At 42.9% G+C, this 22,483-nt stretch overlaps 4 protein-coding genes across 6 annotated transcripts; 1 reads left to right on the forward strand and 3 right to left on the reverse strand.

Annotated features, from left to right (window-relative positions):
* Positions 1-129: 129 nt before the first annotated feature.
* LOC146302172 (heterogeneous nuclear ribonucleoprotein A0-like) lies at positions 130-1,784 on the reverse strand. Its single transcript, XM_084708782.1, has one exon. The coding sequence runs from the start codon at positions 1,676-1,678 to the stop codon at positions 782-784; it is 897 nt and encodes a 298-aa protein (XP_084564908.1). The 5' UTR covers positions 1,679-1,784; the 3' UTR covers positions 130-781.
* Positions 1,785-2,720: 936 nt separating this feature from the next.
* On the reverse strand, positions 2,721-5,604 carry LOC146302173 (heterogeneous nuclear ribonucleoprotein A0-like). Its single transcript, XM_084708732.1, has 3 exons — positions 4,455-5,604; positions 2,994-3,099; positions 2,721-2,837 (listed from the first exon to the last, which is right to left on the reverse strand). Exon 1 carries the CDS (start codon positions 5,547-5,549, stop codon positions 4,623-4,625), a length of 927 nt encoding a protein of 308 aa, XP_084564858.1. The 5' UTR covers positions 5,550-5,604; the 3' UTR covers positions 2,721-2,837; positions 2,994-3,099; positions 4,455-4,622.
* Positions 5,605-6,576: 972 nt separating this feature from the next.
* On the reverse strand, positions 6,577-12,342 carry maea (macrophage erythroblast attacher, E3 ubiquitin ligase). Its single transcript, XM_084708721.1, has 9 exons — positions 12,225-12,342; positions 10,871-11,053; positions 10,206-10,409; positions 9,644-9,766; positions 9,451-9,527; positions 9,179-9,287; positions 8,600-8,733; positions 8,175-8,370; positions 6,577-7,896 (listed from the first exon to the last, which is right to left on the reverse strand). Exons 1-9 carry the CDS (start codon positions 12,291-12,293, stop codon positions 7,801-7,803), a joined length of 1,191 nt encoding a protein of 396 aa, XP_084564847.1. The 5' UTR covers positions 12,294-12,342; the 3' UTR covers positions 6,577-7,800.
* ctbp1 (C-terminal binding protein 1) lies at positions 11,301-20,384 on the forward strand. Of its 3 annotated transcripts, none has more exons than XM_084708708.1 (9): positions 11,301-11,404; positions 16,004-16,158; positions 16,880-17,024; positions 17,229-17,435; positions 17,660-17,874; positions 18,064-18,194; positions 18,398-18,525; positions 18,777-18,891; positions 19,147-20,384. In XM_084708708.1, exons 2-9 carry the CDS (start codon positions 16,021-16,023, stop codon positions 19,331-19,333), a joined length of 1,266 nt encoding a protein of 421 aa, XP_084564834.1. In that variant the 5' UTR covers positions 11,301-11,404; positions 16,004-16,020; the 3' UTR covers positions 19,334-20,384. The 3 variants fall into 3 exon arrangements, with proteins under 3 accessions (XP_084564834.1, XP_084564825.1, XP_084564815.1); XM_084708699.1 differs by lacking the exon at positions 11,301-11,404 and adding an exon at positions 13,072-13,351 and having other exon boundaries at positions 18,404-18,525; XM_084708689.1 differs by lacking the exon at positions 11,301-11,404 and adding an exon at positions 13,073-13,351.
* The last annotated feature ends 2,099 nt before the right edge of the window (positions 20,385-22,483 follow it).

Raw genomic sequence — 22,483 nt, forward strand, 5'->3', positions numbered from 1 at the left:
CTGGGAAACCCAGCCATTGTTTGTAAATGCCTACTCAATATTAGTATTTCTCAAAAGATTAACAATCCCCTGTCTTGAATCATATGTTGATCCTTCCTATGTGTTCTACACAATAATCAGCCTGTAACATTTTCAAACTTTTAAAAACTTTATTACAAGCAAAAGAGTGAAGCTTAAGGGTCAACAGAATACAGGATATTTTAAGTACAGAACTGCAGGTATAGAACAGCACATCTTGGACAAAAAAACAGGTCACAGGAAGAAAAAAAAATCACCATCAGATAAAACAAAATAAATAATGCAATGATCACGATAGTGCTTGACATCTCAAAATAACCTGTCACTAATTTTAAGATACTCAAAAGTATACATTGCTTCCAACTCCATTAATACCCCTGAGTTCATGTTGCTAAACTAATTGACTTTTCTGGCTGATAACTTGAATGTTACCACCCAACTTCTTAAAATGCGACGTGAACTACATTTATTTTCAACAAAAAAAAAAACATTTCAAAATAAAATTACAATTTGACAGTTCTTAAAAGTTTAACTGGTATCAAAGTCCATAATGTTTAGGAGTCTATGTGGAAGGGGTTGAAAACAGGGGCTAGGGGGAGGGGTGTTCATTCATTCAGAGTGGGTGGGTGATGGGCGACGATTCCTTGGGTTCCATTGTAGCAACAAAGAAAGTGAGCACCCCGACCCATGGGTGTAATATCAGTTCTTTGAATCAAACTTTCCCTATGGACTTTTCCAAATTAATTACGGAGGTCAATGGTTTCTAATAGCCGCCATATCCCCCCCTGCCGTAGCCGCCGCCACCACCTCCGCGTGCATACGGTGCACCGCTTCTGCTGGAGTAATTGCCCCCCTTCATAGCTCCGTAACCGGAAGACTGCTGTGCGTAGTCGTCGCCAAAGTCACTGTATCCGTAACCTCCCCCCATTTGGCCCCCATAACCTCCTCCGTAACCCCCCTGGTTACCGTAGCCTCCGCCGTTACTGTACCCGCCGCCGTAGCCACCGTCGTTACCTCCGTAGCCTCCGCCATAACTGCCATAGCCTCCACCTCGGCCGCCACCGTAGCCGTTGTATGACATCCCCCTTCCTCGTCCGCCTCTTCCACCGCGACCACCGGCCGCCTGCATCTCTTGCTTGGTGAGAGCTTTCTTCACTTCCACTTTGTGCCCGTTGATGGTGTGGTACTTCAACAATACTGCTTTGTCGGCCGAGTCATTATCTTCAAAGTAGACAAAGCCGAATCCCCGCTTCTTCCCGGTCTCTTTATCGGTTATGACTTCGGCCTTCTCTATTGCGCCATACTGGGAAAAATACTCATTCAGATGTTCGTCTTCTATGTCGTCTTTCAAACCACCTACAAATATTTTCTTGACTTTAGCTAGTGCCTCTGGCCTATTTGCATCTTCACGAGCAACGGCTCTCTTCAACTCCACGTTTGTACCATCTACGACATGTGGCCTGGCAGCCATGGCGGCATCGGCCTCCTCCGGTGTAGAGTACGTGACAAAGCCGAAACAGCGGGACCGTTGCAGCTGCTGATTTAGAACCACCGCGCAATCAGTTAGCTGACCGTACTGCTCGAAATGCTGCCTGAGTCCATCGTCGGTAGTTTCGACGTTCAATCCACCGACAAAAAGCTTGCAAAGTTGGTTTGTCATGATTGTTTGTAGACTGGCAAAACGGCAAATTCGTTCGTTCTTTTCTCCAAGATGCCGATCGACGTAAAAGGCCTTCCTTGCGTTTGCCGTCTGTAGTGTACGTGCAGCGTGCACGGTACGTTCTTCGTTCTGATTCGCAGTTCACTTAAGCCCCGCCTATCATGGCCACATTTTAAAAAAATAAGATACTGTTGAGAACCCCCGTGTGTAGAAGCTACCTTGTTAACAAGTAACCGAAAAAAAAACACTTAACAGTGAATCTCAGACTGAAGGCATTGTCTGAGGCATTACAACTCACGGTGTCCTACCAAATCAAATAATTTCAGACAATACTAAACTACAATTTTTCATACTCGTCCTCCAATAGGATTTTACTTGTCGATACCACGTTTTCCATTACATAAGAAAACATTCAGTGGATTTAAGATAGTAAAATGTCATGTTGAATCTCAAGTCACAATGTTGTGTTCACTATACAATCATTAAATGGATGCTGTGTCCAGCTATACAGTCACTATGATCTAAATCTAATTTATCCCAAAGCCATCACTCAGGATTAACCACTTAAATTGTCTTCAGACAGAATGCATTAATGTGACAACACCCATCCAAGTCCCCCCAAAAATATCCATGTCTCAGTTTGATCTCATTAAAGGGGCAGTTGCTAAACCAACCATTTACATGTTTATCATCACCTCAAATCCACCTGGCATTGAACCAATGAAGTGAATTATGTAATGTATACTATGTAATGAGGATAGTAACATCAGTTTTCCCAGACAGCTCTTCCGTGTCTGAGGGTTTATAAGTTTGTTTAAAGTGCAATTCTATGGGTGTATTTGAAGCCCTCTGTAAGAAGGGATATACAAATACAATTTGACTAAGGAGTTAGGTGTTGTGGAAAACCTACAGATATCCACCCCAATATTCATAGACATGGTGAGGATTCACTTTCAATCTGAAACAGGTTTCTGCAGTGCTGAAGTCAGATCTCATTCCACTCAACATTCATAAGTCTTCAATGATTCAATAAGACAAAAGCTAATATTGCTATAATATTTATTATAAAAACAAGGTCTTATATCCATACAAATCACTTCCCCAAGTAATCCCCCCCCCCATAGTTTGCGATGTGCCATCAAACATATGCATCTCCTTCCTAAAAATAAAAACAAAGGCAAATTAGGAAACAACTTCTGTATCATAGCCTGCATTTGTACAGAGACAGTAACGAGTTCATACTCAATGTTCCACCAATACACCTGTAATTTAGCCAGGTGGGGGTGCAGGGGCACCAGGATTGGGACAAAATCACCTTGGGTGACGCATCAGCAGTTAGCATGGTCCCCAGGTCTGGATGCACTGGAGACACCATGTTCCTCTTTGCCAGATGGATGTCCTGGGACTGGTCACAGGACAACCTGAGAGACAACACAAAGCAAAGAATGAACCACTAGTCAGGTCAAGTTTTTGGAGGTAGACACTAGGTGCTATTCCATGCGCATATACACAGGAATAGCAGTGTGTCTCCTTAACCATTACATATTTTAAGGACCAAATTGACCAGAAACCCCCTTTTTACTAAATACAAGACGCTATAGATTAAGTCTAAGTAACGATTGAGTTAATGCAAGAACCTTAGTAAACATGGTACATTTGTGTACCATTTGAAAATCCATAGCTTTAAATACTTGACCAACACATAGTGAAGACAGGTTGATTTACATACCTAGTTGCTGGATGTGATCCTAAAGAGATATTTCAGAGTCCTATCACAATCGACCCCAGGTATTGAACAGGGTCCTGTATAAACAAACTGCTACAGCTATTTTGGCGTACTGGGATAACAGTATGAACACCTAAATGTAGGAATCAAAAATAAATATGAGAGCCCTCCAGTCCACAATAAATTCACAAAAGCATAAAGGTAACTACTGTACGAGACAAAGTGCAAGTCATATTGAATTTACTTTATTAGCCATCTAGAAAGCCTCCATGCATTGGCTATGGGCAACGTGACTTTACCATCCCACTGGGAGCTTGCATACAATAAATTGGAAGAAAAACCGGTTAACTAGTGATACGAAAACAAGTAATTTCAATTCACCTGTAACCAAAAGAAGAGGCGAACTTAAGGCAACCTGGTTAAATGAGTAAGAACTAGCTAAACTTGTTTAACTTTTTATTTAAAATGAACATACATATGTATATCAATGCTTAACAATAGTAGTTTGATCTTCAGACAGATTATACAATATACATGAGATATTGCTGGAAGTGAAGGAAACGAACAGACTGATAAGGTGGACGCTTTGTGTAGTGGCTGGGAATCTACTGACGTACTTCGTTGATTTACAAAACATTTTGGCAAGAAAATGAAACTGACTGCATCCGCTCCACCAATCCCGCGAACACTACAACCTAAGGGCTATAATAGTGGACAGTTACACAATTTACATCAGAGACATAAGCTAGGAAATCCAATGCCATAGCACATGCGCCCCTTCCCCATACATTGAAAACAGACTAGTCTTAGGGAAATTCGATACCATTTGCTTAAAATGCAGATAAGAAAAATATAGTAGTATTTAACAAAACAATCCTAAGTTACTAAATTCGAGAAGATGCTGTACGCATAACTAAATAAAAAGCAGGTCAACTAACGACAGCTACACGCCCTCAACTTTAAACATAAGATAAATGAATTCTGCAATCGAACGTGTCCTACGGCAACAGCTGGTCGTGCAAATCAGGTTCTGGGAAGTGATCTTCCTACCTGTTTGGTTTTGAGGTCTTCGTTAATGATTAGGGTTCACAGTGTCCGCATTTTGGCCTGGTGTTTTACGGCTGATGCCCCATGACTGATTTGAGCTCGGTTAGACGTCCAATCTGACGGTATTGAGGGTGTGAGAATTCTGACGAATAGTCTGTCGTGGACATTGGTTCAGTAGCCGCCATAGGCACCTCTGCCGTAGCCTCCAGCACCGCCTCGAGTATAGGGAGCATTGCTCCGACCCGCAGCGTAATTGGCGCCGCTTTTCATGGGCCCGTATCCGGAGGCTTGCTGGTTGTAGCCAGTGCCAAAGTCACTGTAACCGTTGCCGCCACCATAACCACCCATCTGGTCGCCGTAGCCCCCTCCGTAACCACCGGCAGCTCCATAACCTCCTCCATAGCCGCCACTAGCATAGCCGCCGCCATAGCCTCCATCATAGCCCCCACCGTAACCACCGCCATAACCGGTGTTGTAACCACCTCTTGTATTAACGTAGCCGTTTTGATTGCCTCTCATGCCTCTCCCCCCTCTACTCCTACCACCCCCGCCGCCGCGCATTTCTTGCTTGGTCAGGGCTTTCTTCACCTCCACTCTATGTCCGTTGATGGTGTGGAACTTTAGAAGGGCTGCTTTATCGGCAGCATCGTCGTCAGTGAAATGAACAAAGCCGAAGCCCCTCTTCTTTCCGGTTTCCTTTTCAGAAATAACTTCGGCCTTCTGTACCTCACCGAATTGAGTAAAATACTCAGTTAGATGTTCATCTTCAATATCATCTTTCAGTCCCCCGACAAATATTTTCTTGACCTTTGCGTTTATCACTGGGTCATCGGCATCTTCGCGAGCAACAGCCCTCTTTACCTCCACGTTTTTGCCATCGACGACATGTGGCCTAGCCGCCATTGCAGCGTCGGCCTCCTCCGCGGTCTTGTAGGTTACAAAGCCGAAACAGCGGGATCTCTGTAGTTGCTGATTCATGACTACAGCACAGTCGGTAAGCTCACCGAATTGCTCAAAATGCTTGCGGAGTCCGTCATTGTCGGTATCGACGTTCAGTCCACCGACGAAAAGTTTGCAGATTTTGGCAGCGTTGTCCATTTTAGACCTTCTGGGTTTGTCGTTACCAGCGTCAAAAGAATATGAAGGTTGTGTGGGGGAGGGATTCAAGCTGTATTTATAGGGGATCATGACGTCACATTTCACGAACGCGCTTGCCAATCGCAGGACAGTGCGCCCATTTTGAGATCTGGAGAGGTTTTTTAAGTAAAGATGTGAATACTGATAAACTATCTAGGACGTCCACTACGTGGAAAGCGGTTCATTTGTGTTCGCTAATTCACAGTGTGTGATGGTTTAGTAAGCAGACTTTCAGAAAACGAGTGCTATAGGCTATTCACATTGCAAATTGTAAGACAATGTCCTTTGTATTATAACTGTTGTTGTAATATTGTGTTATAATTTGTATTATCACTGTTTTGATTGAACCCAGAAATCAATAAACCTGAACCCATTTTCATGTGTCTTCCATATGACACATGCTTCTGCACATTCTTTATTAAAACCTACTTAACCTCTATCGTGGTTTATTGGATTTAAGCAGTAGACTGTTCCTAGAATATTGTGAGTACTATGTGAGAAACTTGGATCCAATGTCAGCTGGTAAACTGATGAGGATATTTGCACAACAGCGGAGGCCAGGTCATGTGGTCATCTGAACAATGACTTTGGTAATGCAGCCGAGTGCTGCCTATTTGTGATTGAATAGATTGATGAGGCCCCTCACTCTTTATGTAAAGTCATCAATAGGGCAATTGAGACTCAAGGTGCCAACAGTATCAAACTTCGCTTGCCGATGCTTTCTGAGAAGTGTAGAATATGGTCTTAATGGTCATCACACCATGATTATTTGTAAATGGTGACACATCCATCTCCTCCCCTTAAGTGTTCACTACCCTCTCATGCATCACAAACTTCTTTTCATAACGTTTTTTCCAATCACCTGCCACTCTCAAACATCCCAGAGTCAAGCCTTGGGAGTTTGTTGTGGATTAGTATGTTATAGTATATATAGCGATACAAGTTATATACCATTGAGTGGCTGGTTGGGAAAAAATGACAGGATACATTTTTACTTAAATTTTTATCATCAATTGTTTCTTGAACAATCCATTTATCCTACCAAGATAAACATGCATGAGCAGTTTCTAAAGTTGTTCTACTATGACAATACTTAACAGTTGAAAAGCAACCAGCCAATGAAAAGTGGATGGTAATAATTGAAATTCATGACAAAGTGACCTTTAATCATCAAGGAACACCTATGCCAAACTATGCTGTCCTATGAAATCGGAAGTCACAAACTATCAGCCAGCAGATACAATTTTTGGAGCAAAAATATTCACAACATCTTTTCTTTATTGTAATGCACAGGGTTTATCATCGTAAAATATATATGAAGTTAAATGGCAAACATTAAGTGATGAAAGTGATGAGTTTCATCCGCATTTCAAATGAACAAATATCAAAAGTACAGTGACTAGTTCACACGTCTAAGTTGGTTGGGAAATAAGGAATTGCCAAACCTCACACAATGTAGGAAGACCACTTGGCAATAGAAAACAGATACGTTTTCAATAGAATAGCTAAATTATCTGAGTAAGTCCAACTTTTGTCAAGGGGATCTTCTGGTGATCTAAAACTATGATAGGTTGGTGTAGAAAACATTGTAGTTCTTATTAGTTTGTTTTGGTCATTCTCCAGTTTAGTCCCTTCAGTTACTGAGAAGACAAGAGAAACATTTCCCAAATGTAAACAATTGACAAAACCAAATCTGTACACCATGATGGTCAAATTTGTATCCAGTATTTTTCTAAAAAGGAGCCCATTTTCAAAGTCTGCAAATCAACGCCCATGCCCCTAAACATGGCTACAAACAATGTTAACAAGAATGTGCATCACGAAACGAGAGGCCACTATGCAGTTCACTTGACCCCGCCTACAACTCAGTCTGCCAAGTTTATATTGACAGCGCGCTACTCGAGGGCCTACTAGGTTCAATCAAACTCAAAATGTCTCACTTTAAAAACACAAGTCTGTTAACTAATAATCTCTTGTTCACTCCCACAGTGTTCTGAGTCTGAGCCATCTCTGACCAGTATGTTGTTGTCAGTTGATGGGGGTTGTGGTTGTAGACAGGATATTAATCAGTCGGATGAGCTGGAGTTGAGCTCAGTTGCATCAGGGCAGGCAGGCCATATATGTAGGCTTCCCGCCTCGCACTGATTAGACAAGGTCACAGGTTACGGTAGAAGAGTATCCAATCACGTTGTTCCTTAGTTGCCCCGTCTGATCACATAATGTAGACTTTCTCGGCCTGGGAGAAGTTGAATACCTCTTTGGTCCGTGGGCAGACTACCTTGTCATCTTGACGGATGGACAGGAGGGACTGGAGAGAATGAAAATATAAAACAATTAACAAATAGCTACATCTTTGATTTGAATCAAATCACCCATCAGCTTTGGCCAAGCGTGAATCCATTTCTCTTTTTTTCACTGTAGTGATTACTGATCTGACAAATATGCAGTGTACAGCTAGCTTAGATTTTTTTTATTTGATTGAATATTTGAAAGAACTCAAACAAACAATGGCCTTAGCTTTCAACACGGAGATGCAGTGTTATCACAAAGCCATAATAATAACAGAAGACGGAAAGAAAGACTGACATTGTATCCGTAGACGTATCCATTGGGCAACATCATGGGAGGGTTGTTCTCGTTCATCACCTCTCCGGAGATCTTACACACCAGCCGAGAGTTGGCACAGTGAGCCATGGGAAGGGGCTGAGCCAGCTTGTTCAGAGACTTGCTACAGACTGGACAGTCTGGGTTCTTTGAGGTCCCGTCCTCCTTGTAGCACTGACTGGGGGTGTGATGGTTAAGGGGCTAAAACTGGGTTGCTGATGGTACCAATCACATAGTCTGGAAATCCCCTCTTTCTATTATAGAATGCTACCAATCAAAAATAACTGTGTTGCTGTATCATTATTGTATAGACAACAAAAATCTGGAACATAGTAGCTTATAAATGCAGACAGTGTAGAGATGGGACAGGGCGAGATAGAGGGAGAGGAACAAGCGAGGGCGGATACGGCGTCTTGATAGCAGACAGGCCTGCCTGGAGGGTGATAGTAAACACAGAGTTGTTCCCCAGCTGATGGAGACGGTAGTTGTCGTATCTAAACTGCTGGATCAGCATCTTCCATCGTGCTGGGTCCAGCAGGTCCTGGGGAAGGGGGAGGGCAGGGAGAACATTCAGACACAATTCAACTGATACCATCAAAACCTCCAATAGTCTCACACAAACAAACACATCCTTTACAATCGTACAGCAATGGTGGAATAAGTAAACATGAATCCCAGTGCATATTTGATTTGATGTCAATCAGTTAACACATGCATCATGGATCATCCTTTTTCCCATCCGTTTGGTATTACATTACATTTACATTTAGCAGACGCTCTTATCCAGAGCGACTTACAGTAAAGTACAGGGACATTCTCCCGAGGCAAGTTGGGTGAAGTGCCTTGCCCAAGGACACAACGTCATTTGGCACGACAAGGAATCGAACCAACAACCTTCTGATTAATAGCCCGACTCCCTAACCGCTCAGCCATCTGACCCCCCAACAGGTATGGCATGCAGTGGGCTCCATTCACAGGAGACTTACTTTATAGGGGGAGATGTGGGTGTCGGAGGGGAAGGCGAGCATCCCCATCACCTGTCGTACCTCGTCCAGCTGCCCTCCCTCAGCTTGGCTGAAGTGTTTCCGTGCATGTCTGACATGTATGCACGCACACAGACAAACAGAACGGTGTTGGCCCATAACCGCCCTGTACACTTTTTATTCCTCATTCAAAACGGCATTAAAAGTGTATTATCAAAGAGGCCGAGTTCATCCAGCAGCTTAGTATTATTAGAGAAGTTTGCTCATTCCCCTACCTGACAGCATCCATCCGTTTGTTCTGTCGTATTAGCTCGATGAACTCCTGGATCCTCAGACTAAACTCCAGACAACTCTGAAGAGGAGAACACAATGTACTGTATGTGAAATCAAGCCAAACAGAATATAAAACCCAGTTTAAGGTTATTCTAAGACAAACATTTGCTGAAATGTGAGACAAATAATGCTAACCTTCATTTTGCGAAGGCGTGACTTGTTGTCATGGCACCAGGCCAAACATGTGGCGGTTTCTTGTCTCTCCAGCGACTCCTCCACTTCCTTCGCTGTCAAAAACATCTCGATGTTCACCAAGTCCTGGAGCACCACAGAAGTGAGGAGGTTTATACAAGACATGACGTAATGCAGTGGTTCCCAACCCTAGTCCTCAGGGCACCCTGTCCTGCCTGTTTTAGATGTTTCCCTGCTCCAACACACCTGATTCAAATGAATGGGTCATATCCAGCTCTGCAAAAGCCTGCTTATGATCATTTATTTGAATCAGGTGTGTTGGAGCAGGGAAACATCTAAAACAGGCAGGACAGGGTGCCCTGAGGACCAGGGTTGGGAACCACTGGCGTAATGCATATAATTAGAACACAGTGGGACATTAATTCCACAGAGGCACAACAACACAAGTCTATTCTTTGTCAACTGGTTTCATAGATCAGGGAAAACAGAGATATCCTCCACCAACAAACAAGACAAGTTCCGACAGACGAAAAAAAAATCAGACATGCTGCCCAAACACACGTACCTCTATACCACTCTGTCGTGCCAGTTTTACCGCTGTGTTGTAGTAGCCGCAGCGAAGCAGGTGCTCCACCATCATACGGTCCATGCGTTTCTTCTTCCACACGTTGGTGCCAGCGGGCTGGTCACTGCTGTGCTCCTTTAGGTGCTCAATGCGCCGCTTGCACAACTTGGCACTCTCATCTTCTGCCTGTATGGACTCTGCTGCCTACAACCCAGATTCCACAACCAGATTAGGGAGGCTGCAGAACATGCAGAGCAGCTACATTCACTGAATGTCAAGGTTTCACCCATTATGTTTTACTGGAGTACTCATATCAAACTGCTATGGATCCCCCCCCCCCCCCCCCAATAGTTCAAAATGGTCTCTTTGTTGTTTTAGTGTAAGGACTAGGGTTATGCTTATGCTAGGGTTTTCTAGCATGCCATATCTTACATTTACATTTAGCAGATGCTCTTAACCAGAGCGACTTACAGTAAGTACAGGGACATTCCCCCAAGGCAAGTAGGGTGACGTGACTTGCCCAAGGACACAACATCATTTGGCACAGCCAGGAACTGCTGGTTCGATTACTAGCCCGATTCCCTAACCGCTCAGCCACCTGACCCCCTATATCTTGAACATGATCTTGTAGGAAAGGATGACCTTGTGTGAATCTAGTACCTTACCTTTCGCTTGAGAGCACTGAGTTTCTCCACAACCCCGTCTAGTAAAGACACCACTGAGTCTACTACTGGGAAGCTGCTCAGGGTCTTCTCCAATTCTGCCACCACCATTGTTACGTGACTAGTCTCTCGGTCAATATTCTTCTGGGCAGCTCTGAAGCGCTTGTTCAGTGTCTCGTAAGGTACCTGTGTGAATGATCAAGACAGACGGATTCGATACCAGCCCTTAAAAAAGACAGTGTAATTTTCATATTGTGTAAGGTTTCACAATTTTGGGTGATACTTGTTTTATGTATCCAAGTTAACTTTACATTAGACATCCTATTTTACAAAGTACAGTATGCTCGCCACTGACCATACAAAATTCACGCATCATCACTGAAATCGATTTACAAATACTTACCAAAACGACCCCTGACCACAAACAAAGACGCGAGCAACCAACAGCATTCTAACAGGCCATTAAACGATTGTGTAGCGGTGCGGTCTGGTGAGAACCTTCTAGCTAGCCATTTTGAGAATAACCTGAATCGCAAGGTAGCTTCAAACCACCATCTTACTTGCATTTGACTGCCAGTGTGTAAACAGAATTGCATACAATTGTATGACATTATGAGTGAGGTACTCTTCGCAATGATAGGTACCATGTCATGGTACAGACAGCTAGCTCGAGTAGTAGTGAACTAACTAGTAATCAGTTTAAGGTTAGCCTAGGTAGCTCTAGTCTAGCTAAGCTAGCTAGCACCAGAGTAGTCAATGTTGGGTAATCATTGGACTGTTGCTCGCATACTAGTTAGCTGTCTGGGAAATATACTTTCCGAACTTGTTAGAAGCAAGCCAATGTAGGCAAGCTGCTTGCATACGATAGCTAGCTGTCGTTAGTTAAAAGCTAAGTTACAAAGCTCTGATGTTAGTAAGACAGCTGCGTCAGTGACGAGTGGATGACAGCAACTATGCTAGCGTAGCCAGCTAGCAGTAGCCTAGTACTAGTATTAGACTGCCACATTTGTAGGCAAAGAGGTATGATCGACCTGGTTAGCATGCGAACTTTGAGACAACACATTATACTAACTTCAACCTAGTTTTGCGTCTTTTTAATAGGAAACCACGGCCTGGAACAGCTACTAGTAGTATTTTAAGTAATAATGCTACCACGACGTATCTGACGTTGAGCTAACTACTGTAGTCCAACGTTACTCTGCTTTCATCGGATTCTTTCACAGCTGAGCACAGTAAAGTTGTCAAAATAAGGCTTCTTCACAGGATAATACATCAATGACTGTCTAGAACAAATGCATTATAACACAACGTTGAGGCTTTGGTCTGTGTCATCGTCTCTATATGATCCGATTATTACCTTTAGGGTGGGATATTCTTGAACCTTGAGAGCCATGGATAGTTGTGATGCTGTCTCTTGCACCGCCATTTTCGTTTATGATGTTACTGGTGGTGTTGGCGTTTTTTTCGTTGAAGCGTAAAATGGAAAGCCTATTTAGCTCAATACTGACATCTTGCGACAATGTAGATGGAACCATGTTGGTTAATCTTATTACTGTGTGCAATGAGCAGCTATCGGATAACGTAGAAACTTAAATCAGTGTTGCACTGCACATTAATAAGATATAATAATATCCCTTTTAACCACTTTTCAATTCACTCTCACTGGCCCAATCATTCGTCTTAGATGGTCCCATCCTAACTTACTGTTTGTCTACAAACTAGCTTCCAAAATATATAATTTATTGTTCAGAGTCTTAACATAGTAATAAAAACACAAATTTTAACTCTCAATTCATTAAGCTGTCTGGATCATTTACAGCAGGCTACGAGCAAGATTTATATGGGATTTTACTTCCAAAAGAGATGAACGGGATGTCTGTTATATTACACAAACTCTAGATACATAGTGTAGCCTAACTGTAAAGTAATTAAAATGTTTTATTAACAGGACATAATAGGTTTCTATATTAACTTATAAATGTGACTAAGTTGTCATCAAACCATCAAAAAGAACCGTCCAACACCCTACCATTGCATAACACGTCATGTTTTCTATCTTGCAGGAAACAAAAGATCAATTTGAGTGGCCTTAGCTCCTCCCCCATTCCCCATCTCTTTCTTGCCGCCACCTCGTACTTGCGCACCTCCCTCTCCTCCTCCAACCTTTCGTTTTCTCTCTTTCCCATTCCTATAAAATGCAGTGACACTTGCATTCTGTATATGGACGCGTTTTTGACAGAGAATAATAGTCAAAACAGAGAGTGAGAAAGGGAAGGAGTTAGAGTGAGGGAGGGAGGGAGAAGGGACGGAAAAAGGGTGAGCACATGTGTATACTTGTCACTAAGGGGGCAGGAAAAAAGGAATAAGGAAGCTGAGGTAGCCGCCATATGCTGTGGATTTTGTGAATGTCTTGCTGAAGTGAATATCCTTCTTTGGGGGAAAAGATGGGAAGCTCTCATTTGCTGAACAAAGGCTTACCTCTAGGTAAACGTTTGCCTCTTTTGTGCATGGATCACACATTAAATGTTATATTGTATGATTGTGTGTGGATGGGTGTATTTGTGTGTGCATATAGATATTTGTTTTATGTTTTTCATACAGTATCCCCCCCCCCCCTCCCCTCCATTATCTTAAATCTGCACTGTTTGTTCCTGCTCACAGAGCACCGCTTGCTCTCTGCTGAGTGTTAGTGCGTCTGTATTTGCATGTGTGTGTTACACTGTAGTCCTGGTCATAGGATATGTGTGGGCAGCAAGGTCAGGGTCTGTATTGTTTATCTTTAGAATGATGTCACTTTACAGCCGTGATGAAAGACAGAAATACTCTGATTTTTTCTCTTTGGAGATTTGAGGTACTGGGGCTGCCAAGGACCAGGCAAATAATTTCCTGTGCATTCTCCAGTCGGAGAGAATGTCATCTCCGGCTCTGGCCTTGAAAAATGTTCCTAATTCTGACTTTTTAGGAGAAAGCAAATGCTCATTCTAGAACAGTCCACTGAGGAACTAGGGTAGACAAGGACAGATATAAAAATGCCCTCTTTAGCCTCTTGACTACTGTTTCTGAACTGTTTTTAAGTATTGTTCCATAAAAATATTTGCACGCAGTACAGTTTGAGCCCATGGAGGATGCGGTACATGTTTATTCACATCTCGTGTAGCATGTTCGGTATCGCAGGGGTCCTCTGATCGGGTTATGAAGCCCAGGCTAATTAACACAGATGTCTTTCATCCCCTGTGGGGACTCCCTATTGGCTGATTACAACCCATGAAGATCACATGTCAGAAAATAAGTCATGGGGTATCAGAGATTTGGCAATGAAACATCTTGTTATTATACATTAATACATGAAAGACTATGCCTTGCTTTATGTTATATTAGTGTGGTGTTTATTACATTATTATTTATTATCCAGTTTAGAGGTAATTATTAAACACGGGTGATAAAAACGATCCTTATCATGCTACACAGGTCTACACAAATGGTTGGAATTATTTCTGTACTAAATAGCTTCTGACCGACGGTCTGTTTTGCTGTGATCTAAATAGACTTCAACCTAAAGAGATCTGTATGTGCTTGTGTGTATGTGTGTGTGTGTGTGCCCTGTCAGGTGTGTATGTATGTGTGTGTGTGGTGTGGTCTGAGGATTTATTGAAGCAGGGAGAAGGAGAGAAGGAGAGGGGTGTGTCTTCTGGCAGGTCTCTGGTGGGAACTGAACCGTGGGTAGAGATAGGCTAGGCCTGCCTCCGCCATGTTGAAGCACGCCACATTGGCCAGGAACATAAATTACTGAGCTTGACGGGTGCAGACATTCTCTCCCTTTCTCAACATTGAGTTTCACCTACTATACCTAATTCAGAGCATCTGTAACCTTGATGTTTTGTATTAATTAACATTTCATCATAGAAATGCAATTCCTTGTGGGCACAATAAACTTATTTCTGCTAAGTGAGGATAGGACTGCCCTGTGTTCCGGTTTTTCTTATTCAGATATGTCAAGGATCTAATTACATGTGTTTTATGCGCCACTTACGATAGTTTCCCTGTTACAAACGTCCAGAACAGAGGACACATGTTTTGAACATCCAAAATAGAGACACGTCAGACACATATGTCCTGCATGTGTGAGTATGTTGACTTGTTTGTGTGTACAGTCACAGCCACTAGGAGACAGATACCCCAAGGATATGGAGACAATTCATGTTCTGACTGTAAAACTAAGAAACCACATTAGACCTTGGAGGGTGAGTCAAGATCTGGAACTAGATTTTTTTTTCCAGTAAGTCTCGTGGTTTGACATTAAAAATAGAAAATAAATTAATGGAGTCTTCCTGTATTGTGTAATTTTCCTAGAATTATTAATGTGAATTCCTTGAAAGGACATGGGGCTAATAATATCATAAAGAGCTGTAGAATAGATTCAGAGCAACTTTGTGATAACTTACTAAAAGAATACTGTTACTGTTAATGTGTTGCTTCTGTTTTTGTGGAAAACAAACAGAATAGCATCAGAGCAAATTAATGAGCGAGTGAATGCACAATTAAAACCTTACACTTTTGCTTTGCAATAACAAGAACAATTTAGTAAACAACAGAACATGTTTTGTTTGTATACTGTTTCTGTATGTGTGTTAATGTGTTTTTGTGTGATTGACAAGGCAGTTACTCTTTAAATGTACATTTATTTAAGTCATTTACAGTTACTGTACATTTAATTAATTTAGCAGATGCTTGTATCCAAAGCAACATACCAATACTGCTTTTATCCCTTTGGTCCCAGTTTCTAACTAATGGCCTATTATAATTATTGCACTATGGAGAGTGGGAAGGGGTGTAATTATTGCTTAATGACACTACACTTTCTCAACAGCCATAGTGCTTCTGGTGCATCAATTAAAATTTTGCTTTCTAAAACCATGGCTATACTGTTTGCTCTCTTCAGAATCCAGCTAATATATTGGAGGAACAAAACGTTGCTTTATGTGCTTTTTGATCTATTTTGTAAGGAAAAGGTTGTACGTCACATACAATGTAGGAAAGGGTTACAGAGTAAATCAGCGCGTCTAATATTACGCCACTAACTTTAGGTACTAAGATGAAACAATCTCCATGGTGTTTATGTGTGTGCTGTTTGTCTAGGCATCCGGCCGCCCATCATGAACGGGCCAATGCATCCACGCCCTCTGGTGGCTCTTCTGGATGGGCGTGACTGCACAGTGGAGATGCCCGTGCTGAAAGATGTGGCCACTGTGGCCTTCTGTGACGCCCAGTCTACCCAGGAGATCCACGAGAAGGTAGACAGAGCACACACACCAACACACACACAAGAACACCACCTTTTCCCCCAACACACACTATCATGACTATTATGCAATATGGCCCATATGTGTACTAAGCTTTATCAAGCTGATATCCAGATTTTCTTTTGTGTTTAGCCTATTGTCCAAGTCTGGATGTCTGCCAGAGAAATTATATTGTCAGTCTCTCTCAGTGTCTCTCTCTCAGTGTCTCTCTCTCAGTGTCTCTCTCTCAGTATCTCTCTCTCAGCGTCTCTCTCTCAGTTTCTCTCTCAGTGTCTCTCTCTCTCAGTCTCTCTTCCCCTTCCCTCTTCCACATCCATCAAGGTTACCGTCAAAGTCTTACTGTCATGTAATGACTCAATTGAGTGACACAGCAGCTTCACACAAGACATAAAACCAAACCTACCTGACCTGATTTCTGTGTCACTCTAAACCTTAAAGAAATCCTTCTTTTTCACAACACAACATACAAATCTAACCCTACCTATCTATCCTTTGCATTCTGGAACAATTATATCCTCGTTGTCTTTCCTGCTATCTGGTTACACAGTCGTTCACATGCTAAGATAACCCTGCTGTCAGTCTCTGTAGCCCTTGTTGTGCTAAGAAAACATGGTTATCTGTCTCTGTAGCCCTTGTTGTGCTTAAGACATTTGTACCTCTGTCTCTTTCATGTTTTTGGAGACAGCTGTGTCACCTGTGTCTTTGTCGCCAGGTTCTGAACGAGGCTGTGGGAGCTCTGATGTACCATACCATCACACTGATGAGGGAGGACCTGGAGAAGTTCAAAGCCCTGAGGATCATCGTTCGCATAGGCAGCGGCTTCGACAACATTGACCTCAAATCTGCCGGAGATCTCGGTAGGCTGCGTTGGCATCAAGTCAAAAAGGGAAAGACAAGTCACTCAAAAGCATATCTTACATAAATAGGAGTTATGATAACCTACAAAGATGTTGTCTTTTGGAGTCTGGTCGCTCATTCTGTTGTCAAACTTGTACTTCACACCTTTTGTCCATTTTGCTGGTGTTTTGAGACTCTCCCCCTCCTCACCTCGCACCTCGCAGGCATCGCAGTGTGCAACATGCCGGCAGCGTCCGTAGAGGAGACGGCCGACTCGACGCTGTGCCACATCCTGAACCTGTACAGACGAACCACCTGGCTGCACCAGTCCCTCCGTGAAGGAACCCGGGTCCAGAGCGTGGAGCAAATACGGGAGGTGGCGTCTGGGGCGGCCAGGATCAGAGGAGAGACTCTGGGCATCATCGGACTGGGTAAGGACAGGGTGTGGAGGCGGAGGAGGAGTCGGGAGGGTTGGAAATGGCTTTGAGGCTTTGAAGATTTGCTCCGATTTGGCATAGCATGGGGTAAAACATGGTTTGAGACTGGTTTAGTCTCATGAGATGAAAGGAGGACGTTTGGACGTGGCGTCCAGAATTGAGTGGTGCAGGCTTGGGGGGTTGTGACTAAAACGCCATGTGTTGCGGTGTTTGTTCAGGCCGCGTAGGCCAGGCGGTTGCTCTGAGAGCTAAAGCCTTTGGCTTTAACGTGATCTTCTACGACCCCTACCTGTTGGACGGTGTTGAGCGAGCTCTGGGGCTGCAGCGGGTCAATACCCTGCAGGACCTGCTCTTCCACTCTGACTGTGTGTCCCTGCACTGCAGCCTCAACGAACACAACCACCACCTCATCAACGACTTCACTATCAAACAGGTGCACGCACACACACACACACACACACACACACACCACTTCACAATCATATAACAAGTCCAGAACAAACACATAAGATGGATTTTCACCACCGATCAACAACAGAAAACACACAATGTTGCAATGTTCAGAAAGGCACATGCGGGCAAAGATGTTTCAGCAAAGATGTGTTCATGTGGTTCTGTGCAGATGCGTCAGGGAGCCTTCCTGGTAAACACGGCGCGAGGGGGCCTCGTAGATGAGAAGGCCTTGGCCCAGGCCCTCAAGGATGGCCGGATAAGAGGAGCGGCGCTGGATGTTCACGAGACGGAGCCTTTCAGGTGAGCGCAAACACAGACTCGCACAAGATAGCCCTTCTGCTCTCCCTGCCCTCCCTCCCCCCCCCCCCCCCCCTCTCTCTCTCTCTCTCTCTCTCTCTCTCTCTCTCTCTCTCTCTGACTGACACACACAAACACACATTGGAAAAGTGGTCGCAATTGTGTGTTGCTCGCGGCCGGGGTAACTCGATCTAACTGTGTGTCAGCTTCAGCCAGGGCCCGCTGAAAGATGCACCCAACCTGATCTGCACCCCTCACGCCGCGTGGTACAGCGAGCAGGCCTCCATTGAGATGAGGGAGGAGGCGGCCCGCGAGATCCGAAGAGCCATCACCGGTAGTTCACACTTCATGGACACTGGATTACAACCATACTTTCTCACTTTTAAAACGAAACAATGATCTTGCAAGTTGTTTATCCCGACGTGCAATATTGAGTCTAAAGCATAAACAAATCAGACTAACAGACTACGGTATACATGTGACAACTCGTGCAATATTTCTCATATGGTTCTCATATGGTGTAACAGACTGAAAGCCACAGGAACCACAGATTCACTAATGATCCAGCACTGTTCCCATCTTCAGGTCGTATCCCAGACAGTCTGAAGAACTGTGTGAATAAAGAGTTCCTCACCCAGACTAACCACTGGGCGGGTATGGACCCCGCAGCGATCCACTCTGAGCTCAATGGTGCTTACAGGTAACATGGCATATGAACAACGTTTCCCTGTTTTACATTACATTGCATATATTTAAATGAGACAGATAGGTTCCCACGGCAAGAGAGGTTTTAAACAGCTAGCCTTGTCCCATCTTCGAGGTTGAAAGTTCAGCCTTTGTGTACAGATTTGGTTAATAATCACTTCAGTCTTTTGATTTTAGGTAAACTTAGGTAAAAATAAACACTAATTTCTTTGTAACCATTGCTGTCCTTTTCTGTGTCTCCTGGTTCCAGATACCCCCCCGGGGTTGTGAGTTTGGCCTCTGGGGGCCTCCCTCCTGCCGGGGAGGGGATCGTGCCCAGCGCCATGCCCATCACCCACAACCTCCCCTCAGCCACACACCCGCCCCACAACCCTTCACCGAGTCAGCCAGGCAAGCCTGACGGAGACAGAGAGCAGCACCCTAATGACCAGTTGTAACTTTACCTTGAGTAGGTACCAGTCCAAGCTGCACCCACACAGGGCTCTCTGGTTGTAGCCAAACATCCTTTCCAGAGAGTGCTTGGGTACATTGTCCATCTATTTTGGGGAGCATTCAGTGAGCTGAAGCACTGCACAATGTTGCAAACATAAATATGAGGTACATATTACAGATTCGTACCTGTTCTAAGTGTACATTTCTACCTGAACATTGTTTAATGTTGCACCATCCTGGACACACCAACGGCTTTTCACCCCAAAGAGAAGGGAAAGGAGGTGCCAGTGTTTCTCACCTATTCCATTAGCAGGCTGACTGACTGACTGACTTCCTGGCCTAACCCTATTTTTGTTGCCCTTCTTTAGAAAAAAAGTTTCGAAAATAGATTATATCAATTTGGAAAGAAAAAATGAAATTCTGCTGTTTCTAGACTGTAGTTTGTTTCAAATACGTGGATGAATATCTGTTTGTGTGTCATATACGGATTCATTGTTCATCTGAAGTAGTCGGTAAAAGATTAATGTTTGTGTACAGTTTTTAGGGTTATGAGAAAATGATGTTTGTAGGATACAAGAAGAAAAAATAATATTAAAGCAACAAATTTGTCCCCTTGATAGCCACAAAAGGTTTTTGCACTCCTTCTCAGGAAAAGCCACTTTTGTTTTAAGACTGCTATGAGACTCGTTCGTTCTGTCAGTTAAGGGGCATGTGTTTTTCCCTGGGCTCTGTGTAAATGTTGAAACTGCATTGGGAGAGGCGGCCCTTGTGTCTCGTGCATACATACCTGGTGTCCGGCTTGCCCGTGTCAGTGTGACTTGATTGTAAGTGTTGTCTGAGAAGTGGCTGTTAGCTGCAGAATTAGTAGCAGACCTTCTGCCTACCTTTGGTTCCCCCTATGGTAAAGTAGTAGGCTTAGCAATATATGTATTATATTATACAGTAAAATATCATTATTTTTGGTCAACCAAAATCCAGAAAGAAATGTTTGTGACTGACTGTATGCATTTGTATGAATTATTTTGGAAAGAAATTAAAGTCGCTTTAGAAAGGTTAGGATTGGATTGTCTGTGAATTATTTTTAACAAGATGGTGGCATTACCTACATCTGCCACTAGATGGCAAAACAGCTGCAAGAATTCTCACAAAGAACAAACGCTTTTAGTGCTATATCCACCTATCCTTTTGTGTTTTTTTTCCCCTTCATATTTTGTCATTGGATCTGCACAAGGGTATAACTACATTAAATAATTATAAGTATAAATTAAAAAATGAAATGAAACCCATTTGAAAACCATACAAGCATGGTAACATTTGCCAGTTGTATCAATGATAGAAGGACAAACAGACGGATGAACCAACGGATAGAAAGACAAATAGCTAGGTAGATGTTAAAATAATATTTTAAAATAAGGTTTTCTGTAGATAGAGAAATTTACATTTAGCAGACGCTCTTATCCAGAGCGACTTACAGTAAGTACAGGGACATTCCCCCCGAGGCAAGTAGGGTGAATTGCCTTGCCCAAGGACACACGGCGCGGCACGGCGGCGAATCAATCCAGCAACCTTCTGATTACAAGCCCGACTCCCTCACTGTTCATCCATCTGACTCTGACATAAAAAGAGATCAAATAAATGTCACAGCAATTGTTAAAGCAGCATATGTACAACCACAGTAAACAAATCTACAACAAAAAGAGAGTGTGTAACCTCAAAAGATGGTGATAGATATTGTTTATTGTACTGCCCACTCTTCTCTTCAAACACACTGCACTCTGGAACAGACAATGGAAAGAGATCTCTGCTTTTTTCATTCTAAATTACAACAACTGGAACAGCTTTGTGAGCATGTGGAAACTGTGGAACAGAGAATATCAAAAAGCAGATGGGAACATAGGAGCAAAGGTTTGTATTCTATGTAGATCCCTCTCATCTGAGTGGAGCTGTGGACGATTTTAAGAGCAAGTCATAGTAATGGAGTACATATTGTACTCACTGAACCTTTGTCCATTCTGTGTGAAAAGCACAACGCAATGGTTGATGTGTTTCCTATGTAGCCTGAGGAAGAGGGAATGCTCACCTGTATAAGATAGGTGCTAGTGAAGTAAATTCCAGCTCCAATCCAACGTTATGTGCATACATTTACGTGCAAAACACCAATATTTCAACAGCAAGCTGTTTTGGACAGGATATAAAATGTTATCTGGTCCCAACAAGTAATTTAATCTCCATTACCAACCTTAATAAACCAATAATTCTTGAGAGATGCCTGAATGATGTCGGTTTTAAGATTCCCCACTATATCTCACCATGTAGGTAAATAGTAAGACAATAATCAAATCAAATGTCTCGACATTATTTTACTTTGAACGTTTTATTGTGTCTATATTGTACTGCACCGTGCAATGTAGACAATATACTGTTTCAGAAAAGGTTTTCAGTTCTCTACCCACCCAAACATTGTGACCTGCACCTTGTTATTTGATTTGATTGGGCTTTTCTCTGCATTTTATTACAATATAACCCCTAACAGCCAGTCTTGCTGAGTTGCACTAGAAGGTTGGCTCTTTCAGCAAGTAGTAAAAGTCTTGTGTTGTACTTTGAAAAGATGTCCAAAAGCCTAGAACCAGTTTCAACTCAAATAAATCTGAACAGAACCAAATTGTCTAGATTTTCAAGGTCCCAAAACTTCCAAAGCTAAGCACTTTTGATTAAAAAAAATCTATTAATCAAGGCAGTGATTGTATTATTTACTCTATAAAACTCATGTAAATCATTATTTCAGATCTCCTTGTGTTTTGTAGAAGAATATCATCTCAACCGCAATAAGATTGTGCAACACTTTCTTTCACAACCCTTTTCAATGCAAACAGACTGTTTGGCAAAGTCTTCAGCGACTTTAAACGATGGGAAAGTAGGCCTGGAAAACACCTGTACTAAAATAAAGGAAGAATGTTTTATGTTGGGAAGAAGACACATTCCAGTTTTAACCATTGGAATGGGTTTATATTCTTGTTTTTGTATTTTGCAGTTATCGGTCACGTTTTTCTTAAACTAGTCCAAGGAGGGGTGACCCACTTACTGCCTGGCTCTTATTTCCCACTGGCAAATCAGACAGGAGCCGTGAAGAGCCATGTGGTTCCCATCAAAGTCTC

Source organism: Hypomesus nipponensis, chromosome 1, assembly GCF_054491055.1.
Source record: "Hypomesus nipponensis isolate SF chromosome 1, ASM5449105v1, whole genome shotgun sequence".
NCBI lineage: Eukaryota > Metazoa > Chordata > Actinopteri > Osmeriformes > Osmeridae > Hypomesus > Hypomesus nipponensis.